The 14,407-nt window shown below is 32.6% G+C and overlaps 1 protein-coding gene and 1 long non-coding RNA gene across 2 annotated transcripts; one reads left to right on the top strand and one right to left on the bottom strand.

Moving 5' to 3' along the window:
* Positions 1-667: 667 nt before the first annotated feature.
* LOC122196024 (uncharacterized) lies at positions 668-1,409 on the bottom strand. The gene is made up of 2 exons (XR_006187262.2): positions 1,208-1,409; positions 668-928 (listed from the first exon to the last, which is right to left on the bottom strand). It is a non-coding gene; the product is annotated as an uncharacterized LOC122196024 (long non-coding RNA).
* Positions 1,410-7,723: 6,314 nt separating this feature from the next.
* LOC111899248 (uncharacterized) lies at positions 7,724-9,230 on the top strand. Its single transcript, XM_023895116.2, has one exon. It carries the CDS (start codon positions 7,875-7,877, stop codon positions 9,072-9,074), a length of 1,200 nt encoding a protein of 399 aa, XP_023750884.1. The 5' UTR covers positions 7,724-7,874; the 3' UTR covers positions 9,075-9,230.
* The last annotated feature ends 5,177 nt before the right edge of the window (positions 9,231-14,407 follow it).

Below are 14,407 nucleotides of genomic sequence, written 5' to 3'. Positions count from 1 at the left end.
TGTTTATAATTTTTGTAAACGATGTTTATATTTTCGGATCTTTATTGTACTTATGAATTATGAGATCTTTTTTTTCTTCTCGCCCCGGACCCAAAATATATTTGGACTAATCTTGCACTGCACCTGAAATTTTCTCATCAACACCATCACCAACCTTATTGTTAGCCTCATGCATCACATGAACTTGTATTCTTCATATCCGATATTGTTCAAGCAATTAATATTTCATATGAAATCTCGATATCTAAATCCTAAAACCATTGAGAATCACTTATTTCCTATGTTGAAAAACAAATCATGTAAATTAAACCAAGCTTGCAAATCGGAGAATTATTGGAAAATAGACACAAAAAAAAACTTTGATACGACAGAAAAGAGAGGAAATTTAGAGGTCAAAACTATAGTATAAATTTGTTTTACATCATTTTGCAGATAAAAACATATCACAACTCACACTTGCGAATTATTTAAACTTTTTTAATTGTAAAACTAGAAAAGTGTCCCCCGCTTTGCGGGGGTCGGAAGCCTTTAATGTTGTTTTTCCGGAATCCTTCAATATTGGTTTTTTGTTATAGTTAAATGGTAATGCGTTTAATATTCATTAGCTTGATCACTACGTTTCTGTCAACCGCAAAGTAAAAACTCAATTGTTTTTCAAAAGAAACCGGAAACCAAATTCAAAGCCTACCATACCATATCAAAGATATAACTTACACAAATAATGAAAAACATAAAAATAAAAAATAAAAAAATAAAAAATAAAATAAAAAACTATAGTCCCTTAGTAGTTCATGAATGAGCAAATAAAACTGTTGATCCAATAATGTATATGTAACCCCACAACCACTTTGTTCTCCGATCGATCCAACATCCCTTTACTCTTGTGAGAAAATTCACAACCACCCTCTTTTGCAACCTCTCTTTAACCCTACACAAAAAATATGTCATTAACCGAAAGAAAGTAAGTACAATTACTGCATTAAACATCATTGTGAGGTGTTCTTTATATATGGTGCATATTGGCCAATCAATTATCTTTATTACTTTTATTTTAACAAAATTGACATTAAAAATTACACAGTAAAAAATATACTGTTTTTCAATTTTACATTCCATTCTGTAATGAAATGAACAATTTCATCCCTGATTCCACTATACCAAACCATACAATTAAAAACAAAACTGAATTATAAATAAAGAAAGCTACCTTTTTGGGACATGTTAACCAGTGGAAACGACCCATAAAATTAGCAAGCTGCACATAAGAAAATGGGAAAGAATATGTTGTCATATTGAACCATAGGGACCTATCTTTCATATATAATAAAATTAAGAATTAGTATAATACATAATAAAGTTGATGGACCATTTTTGCCAACACTTTAGGAACTTTATTGTTCCTAAGGTGAGACTTCTTTAAATATATATATATATATATATATATATATATATATATATATATATATATATATATATATATATATATTCTCAAATTCTTTGGTCTACCCTAAAAATTTCTTTTTAAAATATTTTTGGTAAACGTTTTGTAAGATAATTTCCTTAGCAAAAAAGTATTTTTATATTATCTTAACTATATTATAAAACATATTCAACTTTTCTTGAAATTTAAAAGGTACATGTTTGATAATTTAATGTACAAATTTGTTATGCACAAATCACTCATCTTTTAATGAACAAAAACTAATAATGGTAAAGAATAATAAATAAAAATATTTAAGGAAGAAACATAAATTAAATTTTGTTTCTTTTTTAATGTAGGCATGATGCTTGTCTAAAGGTTAGTCATGAAATTTTTTTAACATATCAGCTAGAAAATTTGTAGCCATTGAAACAGTTAAATAACATTTTCTATAAAAAAATCATTCGTTACAAAAATAATAATTGTCGCTGCCGTTTTAGACGGGTGCACACCTAGTAGTTTTAACATGTGAAAAAACAAAATAAATTAAAATGCTTTTTTTAGGAGAATTTCGTAGATCTTATCTAAAGTTTTCTTTCGAAAATACAAAAATATAAGGTTTTTAGTGTAAAACAAATATTTTTATTAAGTTTTTTTTTTATATAAAAATATTGTTTTTAGATGTTTTCTTAAGTCCTTTTTGAAAGATTCTTGACTTTATAAAAAAAATAGTACAAAAGTGAAAACAAAAAATCTGTGTTATATTATAGGACCACCCAGACTGTCTATTTTAATGTAAGTGACTTTAGTTATCTGACATTTTAAATTAGATTTTTATATATTTCATAAAGGCCACGTATCCATTATAATTTGATCTTCTTCCACCAATACCACAACCATCCAACTTCCACATCTCACCACCATCATCAAGTGTAAATGTAGCCAAGATTGTTCCCGCCACCACCGCCTCCCACTAGTCACCACCAACACCGTAAACCACCCCACCCATACCATCACAACGACCGTCCACTCCACTCCTATCATCATCGTCACAAACACTTTCCATTTCCCTCTACCACCAGACTATAAACATCAAGCAAAGATGGTATATATTCAATATGGCTGCAAACACATTAGGCACTCCTTTGTTATTAACTTCCATGTACTCGTTCAAACCTCACATCTACATATCACCACCCAAGAATTAATGAAAAAAAACCACAAACCAAAAAATTTAATGGTAATTGTAACACCCGTTTTCCAGATTGAATCAGAGTATGACGTAAAGGTGTCATGTGTCACGACATGACCAAAGGGAGGTCACGACATGACTAGCCAAATGAGAACGTGTATCTGGAGGATTGTGATGACGTGACATGTATATGGTCACGACGTGACAAGGGCTGCAACCTAAGCCCATGATCTTTTAGGGTTTATTTTGTATTTAAACCTCCTTAACTCGAATTAGGGTTCATTTTCAGCTCCATCCCTCTTAAACCTCATAAACCCTAACCCTAATCCCTCTTGGTGGTTCATGGTTCATTTTATTGGTTTTGGTGCTCTTTGAAGGAAGTGAAAGGAGAACTGGTTCAACGATCAAGCAACCAACACCTTCTCATCTTTGACATCAACTTCTGGATCATTTGTAAAGATTCAAGTTTCTACCTTTAATGTTTATTCTCTTAGATCAAAGTTGTTCTAGTCCCTTTTGATTAATGGTTTTTATTTGAGTGAATGGATGGAATAAAGTTGGCAACGTTATGGTCCTCCTGTCCCTAGAGCATCATATCTTATGGATTTAAGAATTGGATGTGGTTTGTGAACCTTGCATGGTTTTAGATCATTTTCTTGCCTTTTGCCCTAGGTTGGGTGGAGGACATGCATGGAGCATGCATGTCCATAAAGTTGTCATTTTTACGAGCCTATGAATTCACTTAAAGCTTTCTGTAAAGTTGGAGTTGATGACTTAATGGATTAAGGACTCAGAATATTAAGATGTTGCCTCAGGAGGTGGTCACGACATGAAATAGGGAATTTCACAACGTAACAATGGTGGATCTTTCATCTATCTTGTCCTGTTGTGTTCACGATGTGATCAAGGAGGGTTCACGTCGTGGTGCTTGCTAAGTGAGTTGTTTGTGACCGAGTTGGCTGAGTTGATGCGAGACCGAGTTTGGAATTGGACTGTGTGTGTTTCCATGATGTGGCCAAGGGATGGTCACAACATGAGGGTCAACTGTTAGTAATATTGACTTTCACTTTGACAATTGACTTTTGGCTATTTTGCTAGATTCAGGGTATAGACTAAGGTTTGACCTTATATGTTTTGTTAGGTGTGTTATAACACCGGTTGTGTGGCATTGAGTTGTGGTTTAGCTGATTTCGTGTGTCAGGTGAGTCTTTTCACTATATTATGTAGGATGCTATATGTCTTTGTGACTCTTGCATTGTGTGCTGGGCGGGGCCCATTGGTATGTTGGGATGGGCCCATTGCATTGTTGGGTTGGTCCCATTGATATGTTGGGTTGGGCCTATTGTATTGGTGGGCTAGGTTGTTGATATGTCGGCATGGGCCCGTTGATGTGTTGGGTTGGGCCTATTGTATGGTATGTGGTATTTTGGGGAACTCATTAAGCTTTGTGCTTACGGTTTGTGGTTTAAACATTTTCACGTACTTCCAGTTCCAAAGGGAAGGGGCCGACTTGACTGCACAACATCCCCTGATAGCTTTTTCAGCACTGATTATTATTGTTTAACTCCGGTGTTTCAAAGATACATTTTACTCTGATTGGTTTCAGAATAAATGTTTTGTGACATCTCCATTTTTACGGCCAGAAAAGACCGATTTTGTGTGTGCTTAATAAATCAGAGTATCATTTTAAAAAGACTTACTTTTTGGAATTTGTCCCAAAAACATGATAACAATATCATCAATACATTTCCAAGAAATGTATTTTATTTATAAAACTCGAGATGTCATCGTCAATACAAGAAACATAAGCATAAACGAAGACTTACAACATTTATTTACACTAATAGTCTACATCTCCTTGAATCTATGAGCAGATACATATATCATCATATCTAATTTCCTGTGATACAATAAAATGATGGGCCAGGTTAGAAAACCTTATAAGTACATAGGGTTTTTAACCCACAATAATATAGTTTATATGTTTAATTATCAAACCATTAGCCTAATTACCCATCCATGTTTTCTTATCTATTCTTCCCTAGGGTTATATCTTAAGGGTCATCACCTACATCATATTGACTTATCATATCCTATATCAAATGGGTGCGAAGTTCCTCGCTGCCAGTGTTTATCTAATAAGCACTAAGTCTATAGCTGCAAACGTTTAACTAATAGGCACTAAATCCATAATTGCCAATGTTTATCTAATAGGCACTAAGTTCATAGTTGCCAATGTTTATAGGCACGAAGCCCATCGCTGCCAGTGTTCTATGGGACTATCATCAATCAGTCTGGTAGTCATAACCTATTTATCACCAATCTAACATCACCTATTTCTCATTACCCATCACTACCCAATTCATGTTCTAAGTGTAAAATACTTATATAATTAAATAAATTAAATATCATCTGACATTATTTTATCTAACACATATCACCTTCGGTACATATAATAAGCACATAAGCATGTAATTATCTACATACTTCATATCTATGTGTAAGATGAAAGGGACCATGCACTCACTTGTTAAAGAGATGACTTGAAACTTGGGTAGAGCTTCGCTTCTAGAAATCAACCTTTCCTTTGATGTGACCTAGTATCATTATCACTAAGTTTTAGTCTAACGTTCTACGTGGCTATAGATAGTATAGACCTATCAATCATTCAAATGAACACTGATAGTATAAATAAGGATGAACTAGGCATGACAATTGGGCGGCATGATCATTTCAGCATAATAGCTTTTCTGAAATCCAACAACCAAGCCATCATGATCATTCTAGACACCTCTCTCGTAAGTAGGTTAATCAGTATAACAACATGGAATTACTGATAAATCTTATTTATAGGTTCATAATGACGATTTATAACTATAAATATAAATTACACAGAAAAGACTAGAGCGTAGCTTAACTTACAGAGGTTCTTCCTGATAGAAGCTAGGAAATTGAACTGGCAGAGCTTCTATTCGCTAGCTACTACTTCTTCAGGGATCGCAGGGCTTCGCCGAAGGCTAAAACTAAAGGAAATGGGCTAAAATCGAGAGAATTTCGAGAGAGAGAGAGAGAGAGAGAGAGAGAGAGAGAGATGGGGAGTGAGGAAGTAAATGAGCAGCTAAAGTCTATTTATAGCACAACTGCGCGTCGCGCACACCTGAGACGTCGCTCCTCCTATTTTTGCCACTTGTCACAAATATGGTGGTACACCCTCGCCTTCTAGAAGGTGCGCGCCGTGCAACCCACCTACACGTGAGGCTTCTCGGAAAAATTCAGAAAATCGTATCTTCTTCATACGAGCTCCGTTTTCGACGTTCTTTATATCCATGAAAAGTTCTCGATGAGATCTACAACTTTCGTTTAGACTCTATCGGCTAATTTTGACTTTATTTTTAAAGTTGTATTTTTAACAGGCTTAGACTGTTAAAGTCCGTTAAAAATTCATAACTTCCTCATATGATATCCGTTCTCGATTGTCTTTATATCAACGGAACCATATGAACGAGATCTTCAACCCCCGTTTAGATTGTTTTTTCCTAACAATCAACTGATTTCTACTTCGGTTTCTGAGCCATATACTACTATGCTGAAACTTCTAAAAAGCCTAACTTCCTTTTACGAAGTGATTTAGACGATATATATGCATGAATTCGCTTTTACGATATCTATGACATTTGTTCAGATTACTAAGGTTAATAAGTAACCTATCTCCAACTCACTATTTACAACATACCGTTTGAAAGCGAAACTTCGAAAGGTCGTAACTTCTTCACTCGAAGTTGAATTTGGGTGTTCATTATATGTACGGTATCCTCATCATATATACAATAATTTGGTTAAGATTATTTATCCTAAATAATCCTTCTTAAAAATTCATTATTACGGCTTATAATAACTTTATTGCCTAGCCCAAATTTGTAGGTGTTTTAGGAAGTAAGTAAAGATAGATTCCCTTAACTATGCTTCACCTTAAGCTTTCAAGCTCAACCTAGCTGTTCGGATATAAGACTTTCAGTCAAGAAGCAATCCCTCTACCTCTTCTACTATGTGAACGAAGACTGTGTCAAGTAAAGTTTCAACTAGGAATTCGTTAGCTCACCTCAGCCAAATCATCGGAACTCTCACAATAAGGTACAAAAGTTTCTTCGGCAGTAGCCGCAGTTTATCCAATAGAAAATGTCGTTGTAGCTGTAGTCGCAGTAGAGGAAAGTTAATCATACCTAGTTCTTGTTTGTATGGATTTAACGATTTAAAAATGAAAATTTTATTGACATTTTTGGGAAGTTACAGTAATGTAAGTTGAAGAAGACCGTTCGTCATAAACCCAAAAGTTCAAACCCAATATTTGATCTCGAAAGCAAAGCTCATTTATCGTTCTCACAATCTGCCGAAGCTTTTAAGAACACAATTTGAGGAAGAAAGTGAGAAAAACCAGATTCCTTTAGGTGCGTTAGCTTCACACTTTCGTCGATTTCATTGAAATCCCTAATTAGGGATTATATGTCGACAAGAACAACGTCGCAAATGTCAAGCATTTTTTCTAGGGTTTCAGGAGAAATCTCCCCTACGATTCCAACTGTCGTATCGAAATTGAAGTCGTTCCCCTATTTAACAGGTAAATTGATCTTTTAGGGACTTATTATGCAAAAAAAAAAAAGGTTAATTAAATGGGTGAAAACAAAATTTTATTGTGTTACTGGAACATTATCTTTTTACGTCATCCCGTTCATGAATTCCAAACTCATTTAGCATTTAGTATCTATGAAAAATTGCAAAATTAATGATTATTTTTATTAACATTATAATATTTGTTTAAAATCTTGAAAAACGATAAAATGGACTTCATAATTTGATTTTCTCTCTTAATTTAATCATTAAATATTTTAGGAACAACCCTTTATAAATATTTCACTTAACCATTAAAATTTCTATGTGCACCTAACGGCATTATGTTCTTAAAGTTTGTCTTATATTATTGAAGAAAATTATTACAACAGTCCTGGAAAGTTCAAGAACCACTTTTGCAAATGGTGAATTTTTTTATTTAAATCTCATGTTAAAATTTTAATTATTGTAATATTTAGGCGTGGTATATAAGGGTATTAAAAAATAATGCATCATGAAATGGAATGATGGAAATGAAGGAGAAGTAGGGTTTACATAGAGTGATAGTACCATAGAAGATGTCATATGATATGAGAAGTTGCTTTCCACCTAACCTGACTCACCTTTATTCGTCCTTCCCTTCTCCCTCTTTCATGGATGCACCTCCGTTACTCCATTGATTCCGATACACATTCCACATTTTTCCATTTCCTAATGGCCAACTTACGACCCGCTTTCACTAAATTCATCTCTCTCGTCTTCATCCTTATCCACCTCGGTTGTTTCATGATCTTCCCCACCTCCGATCACCACCGTCGTCGCTCCAAAAAGACCAGAAACCCATCGTCTCCGATCCCACTCCTCCGCCCCACCGCCACCAAACTTAAACCCCACAAAACCCTTTCCGCCTCTTGGTCTTTTATCAAACAAATCTTCACGTCCAAACCCACTTCCCAAACCGACAATAATTCATCCATTATCCATCATGTACCTTCTCCGGCCTCCTCCACTCGCTCCTTACGTAATTCCACCATTAACGCCCCTCTGGAAACAATCCTTCTGGACCCTCAACAACAAAGAAACCGACCTGGATCTCTAACTGAATCCGACTTCTTCCCTCTCCGCAACGACATCTACCCGTGCCCCAACTGCGGCGAGATTTTTCAAAAGCCCGGTTTGCTGGAACAACACCAGGCTTTCAAACACGCGGTGTCGGAGCTATTCGACGAGGATCCCGGGAAAAACATTGTCCGGATCATATTCCACACGGGTTGGCCTATTAACGGGAAGAACCCGATGATTTACCGGGTCATGAAGATCCACAACAGTCCCAAGATACTTACCCGGTTCGAAGAATACCGCGAGATCGTAAAATCTAGGGCGGCTAGACACGGTGGAGGACGACGGAGAGACGAACGTTGTATCGCCGACGGCAACGAGCTTCTCCGGTTTCACTGCGCCACGTTCTTGTGTGACCTGGGGCAAAATGGTAATTCCAGCATCTGCAGCCATCAGTACTGCAGTGTGTGTGGGATCATTCGGGTCGGGTTCTCATCCAAATTGGATGGCATATCAACGTTATCAACTAGTTGGAAAGGACACATGGCACTCCCGGAAGACCTCGAGGAGGAATTCCGGTTCATGCACGTGAAACGGGCTATGCTCGTGTGCCGGGTGATAGCGGGTCGGATCGGGTGTGACCCGGAAATGGGGGACAAGGATGACCCGGGATATGATTCATTGGTCGGGGGTGAACCCGGTGGGACACATACCTGCAGGTTGGACGAAGAGGATGAATTGATTGTTTTTAATCCAAGGGCTGTGCTTCCTTGTTTTGTGATTGCGTATACAGTTTGATTATGATCGTGTGGCTATTGATTAGGATCTGGAACAGGCTTTTGCAACAAGATCCCAAGAACTTGTTGCTTTTTTGTGCGAGGATGATTGCGCCCACTTTGTTGTGTTATGTAAATTTATGGTTTGTGGAATGATGACTTGTACTTTAAGCTTTAAGGGTTGTTTAGTATTTATGAGATTGAGTCTCATGTGTCCACCTTGATCTTGGTTTTCTTTGAACGAATAGTCTTTACTCTTTATTGAATGTTACTTTTTGTATGTAGACTTGGGAAAAAGTAGTTTTGCAATTGGATTGTGTTATAAGGTTTGACTAGCATAGGAAGCATTGACTAGGGGTAGGGGTTGCTCAAACTAGGTTTTAATAGAAACCGGTTTCATTAAAATCGGACTAGATATAATTTTTATGTTTTGATATTTCGGTTAAAAATGAACCAGTTTTGAGCTGATTTTTTCTTGATTTTTTTAGGGATATAGATAACCAGTTCAATTTTGGTTTATATTTTTAATAATAATAATAATATCAACTGATTTCGGATTTAGTTTAGGAAATCCATTTTTTTTAATTCCAAATTTACCATATATATATTTTTTAAAATAAAAATCGGTTTTTAAAATTGCATAAAAACCAGTTTTCTCACTTTTTTTTTTAAATCGACCCCAAACCATTAGATCAAATATATCCGGCTCGGTTTTTCATAAATGGTTGTATGAAAAACCCAATTGTTGTTTGTGTGCCGCTAGCTCAGAGTACTCTCTGATCCTGGTTTTTCTCTCTTGACCAACGAATGTTTCAAGAATCTTATCTTATGTAGCTTTATTTTTGTGAGAATTATATGACCACATGCAACCATTTTTTTTTTGTTTACTATTTGAGACAAAGATTCAAAGAATTTTGACCGAAAAGGAAATTAATCAAATCTTCCGACTACATAGTGAAAACACGATTTCATTTCTATCCAAACAATCTCGTTACTTTGATCTACACTACACCTTTAAGGTCCAAATTTCCAAAACTTTTTAACATGTGTTGATGTGCAAAAAAAACTATTATTTTTTTTTTTAAATTTTGATGAAAATTATTAAAAACTCATTTTTCACCAAAACAGATTCTCTCATCCACACCCCCACAATCATAATACCCATAATCTTCATACCTAGAGATTTATTTCGTGAAATTCCATAAAAGTACTTCAAATTCTCATTTTCCTAAATGCTCAATTTAATCGTTGTTTTTTGTTCAGCTGATTTACGGTATCCAAGTCCATTGCTACATGCTCAAACCGGATGAAACTCTCTTTTAAGAAAGATTGATTGGTGTAGCCAAAAGAACTAATTAATGAAAAGTATGGACCTAGTATCTACTTCCATTGAGATACATCATACATCAAACAGGAAGATTTGTCAAGACATGATTCTGCTATATAACTTGTATCAAGATAATTGATAAAGCTTGGTTTGACAACCATAAAAAGGGTAAGTATAATTGTTTTAGAAGAAACCGACATATCTTTTTTGTGTGGTTATCACTATCATAACAATAAATATAGAGGGTTTCAATCATGGATGGCTTTTAACGAGATAAAAAAAAGTGAGTGTTGTGAAGTCTCTGTCTTTACTTCTTGAAAATGACTCTTTTCCCAAAAGTACTTATGGAACATTTAGGTATTTACATCCAACTGTAATTTTTGCAAGAGAATATATATATATATATATATATATATATATATATATATATATATATATATATATATATATATATATATATATATATATATATATATATATATATATATATATATATATATATATATATATATATATATATATAGGGTTAGGTTCATGTGAGACCACTTGATTTTGTGAGACGGGAAGACCAAATCTTGACCACTCATTCTAAATAATCAAAGGCTAATATTAATTCAGATTAAACCATAAAATAGGCGGTGGCAATTTTGTAAATTAATGGAACTTTGGGATTAGATCAAGACACGGAGGGGCATTAATGGAATTTTGCATTCTTTTTCTTTCAACACACAAAAACAAACACCCGGTACGAACCCTAAAACCCATTTGATCCAAATCGCGATCATCGTTCTGCTTCCAAAATCTCGATCAACGTTCTGCTTCCAAATCTCGATCATTGTTTCAGACTCTAATTCTGATTATACCTGAAATTCATCTTCCGATTATTACACGAAATCCACTCGATAATCAACTAGAACATTAAAAACATTTCGATTTTGAATTTGATATCGAATCAAATGGCTCATTCTACAGATTCTGATTTTGATTTTGTATCAACAGCTGTTCCAAGTAAGTATAATACTACAAACCTCTTGTTCTTACACAATAAACCTATCTGTTCTTATTATATAAAGTTTTTTCACTTTAAATCGTGTTGTGTATTCAATAAATGTGTAATAATCGAGATAGTTCACTAACTATTTATATTTCGAAGTCAGTATGTAAATGAATATAGCATTATAAAGCATACAATCTAAACCTAAATCTTGGTTTGTGATTTATATAGAGTCTATGTATCTAAATGTTAACTCTACAGAGTGTTCTAATTATTCCCCCATTTCATTTGATCTAAATATTCTTAATCAAAATCATCAAAGATGTTATGTTATTCTAACTAATTGTTCATCATTTAATTAGATTTAGATCCATAAATTGTCTAATACTTTAGATTTTGGTAACACAAATCTCTTATTATGATTGTAGTATATTGTTTAGCCAAAAAAAATCTTTTTATTCTAGTGAATTTTATGTTGATTGATAAATAGAAATTTGTTGTTATGTATTTATAGAACTGTGACAGATTATATATCATAAAATAATATGAATTCTAATGGAATTTGATGTTATTGATGCAGCTAAAAAAGTGCAAACAAATGCAACTGTAAGAAAAACAGGGAAAGAAATCTATATTGATATAGGTATAAATTGTGATTACTTTTAGATTATATATTATAATTGCTTTTATTAACCTCTAAATGCTTTTAATAAATATTCTAATTGTTTTTATTTGATAATTTTCTTCATACAGATTCAACAAGTCAAGATAGGATTAAAAAAGGTATGAACACCCTTTCTTTCAAATAATTCATAAAAAAAACAAATGTTTGGATTTATTTTTCTAATTGATTTTAATTGTAAATCAAAAGAAAAAGAAGACAAACCTTATGTTGATTGATAAATATAAATTTGTTGTTATGTATTTATAAAACTGTGACCATATTATATATCATAAACTAATATATTCTAATTGATTTATTTTTCTAAGTTAGTTATTCTGAATATTCTAATTTTGTTTTATCATGTATTCTAATTGATTTTAATTGTTAAATTTCATGACAAAAGATTTGTAAATTCTAATGGAATTTGATGTTATTGATGCAGCTAAAAAAGTGCAAACAAATGCAACTGTAAGAAAAACAGGGAAAGAAATCTATATTGATATAGGTATAAATTGTGATTACTTTTAGATTAAATATTATAATTGCTTTTATTAACCTCTAAATGCTTTTAATAAATATTCTAATTGTTTTTATTTGATAATTTTCTTCATACAGATTCAGCGAGTCAAGATAGGGTTAAAAAAGGTATGAACACACTTTCTTTCAAATAATTCATAAAAAAAAAAAACAAATGTTTGGATTTATTTTTCTAACTTTGTTTTATCATATATTCTAATTGATTTTAATTCTTAAATTTCATGATAAAAGATTTGCAAATTGTAAATCAAAAGAAAAAGAAGGCAGATGAAGGAAAATCAAAGAAAAAAAACAAAAAAAAAACGTTGTTGCTTCTGAAAGCAACTCCGATTCTTCTTCTGATTCATCCTCACATCATAGAAAAAGAATTAAAAAAGGTATCAACAATCATTCTTTAAAACACTTATTCTAATTTTCAATCACAAAATAAATTTTTTGGATTTATTTTTTTTGGTTGATTATTATGAACATTCAAGTTGATTAAAATAAATATTCTAATTTATTTCAATTTTTAAATTTCTTCATACAGCTAAAAATACAAAAAAGAAGAAAATACTTGAAAAGAAAAAAAGACACTATGTTTCAGATTCTTCATCTTTACAGTCAGAGACATCAGAGTCAGAGACATCCACAACAGATAGTGATGAATATGGTAAAATATGTTGTCTTTTATAATATATATGTTGCCATACAATAAAAGTATATTATATTTTTCTAATAGAATAATTATTGATGCAGATAAAGTAAATAAAAAGAAAAAAAGAAAAGTCAAAAAACATTTCAAGCGCCACAAGAAATTAATCCATAATGATGTGAAGCACAAAAAGAAAAAACATGTTTCTGATTCTTCAACAGAATCAGAGACAGAATCATACACACATTCAACGGGTAAAATAATCTAAACTTTTTTTTTCATGAAATATGATTTTATACTTTACAATTCCAATATTATGTAACAATATAAATATTAGAGTGTTTCGAAGAATATTTTTCATAGACTATGTTTGACATGAATTACTTATGGATCATAATTGAATTACTTATGGATCATAATATATATGTTGACATACAATAAAAGTATATTATATTTTGATGTGAAAGTATTTTTCTATTGTTTATTGATGTGAAAGTATGTTTCTATGATATTACACATTCTATATATTATTATATCATAAATCATGTTATACTTGATTTTTTTGTTATTTTACTTAGCTGATATACGATTTTGCAAACATTTGAGTTTAATTTTTTATAAATAATATAATTTGAATAAATATCTACATTTTACTTGGATGATATAGTATTTTTGGATTAAATTCCATAGAATATTCTGATATAATAAGTCTATATGTATAATATTCTGTTTGGAATATTACTTTGTAATTAAATGAAATATGATTTTTGGATTTTTGTGGGGTTACTAACATCTATGACTGATGTAATGAATTAGATGATGAATCTGATGAAGAAATCTATGTAAAAAAGAGAACCGGTGATAGAAAATATGTTGAAGGAGTGACAAAGATTAAAGAAGCAAAAAGGAAGAAGAATAATAGGGACAATCGTGCAGCAGTAAAGAAACAAAAAACCGTGAAAGAGCAAAAGACTGTGAAAGATATATTGAAGGAGTTGCCTTCAATAAACACTAGATCAACACCTGGATTGATGACAGATGCTGTAAGTTCTTTGACATCAGAACAAAAAGATTGGGTGAAACGGATGGGATTTAAAGCCTTTTTGAAGATCAACATTAAGAGTATTCCCTTGAAACTTTGCCATTTTGTGCTTAAGCATTACGATGAAGGCACAAACAGTATTCTGATTAAAGGAAAA

The sequence above is a fragment of the Lactuca sativa genome, chromosome 9 (genome assembly GCF_002870075.4).
Source record: "Lactuca sativa cultivar Salinas chromosome 9, Lsat_Salinas_v11, whole genome shotgun sequence".
In the NCBI taxonomy this organism is placed as follows: Eukaryota; Viridiplantae; Streptophyta; class Magnoliopsida; order Asterales; family Asteraceae; genus Lactuca; species Lactuca sativa.
The sequence above is the reverse complement of the archived record's forward strand: the minus strand, read 5'-3'. Positions and strand labels throughout refer to the sequence as shown.

Excerpts from the sequence above, each read along its gene's own strand:
- LOC111899248 (XM_023895116.2), top strand. The coding sequence starts at position 7,875 with ATGCACCTCCGTTACTCCATTGATTCCGATACACATTCCACATTTTTC.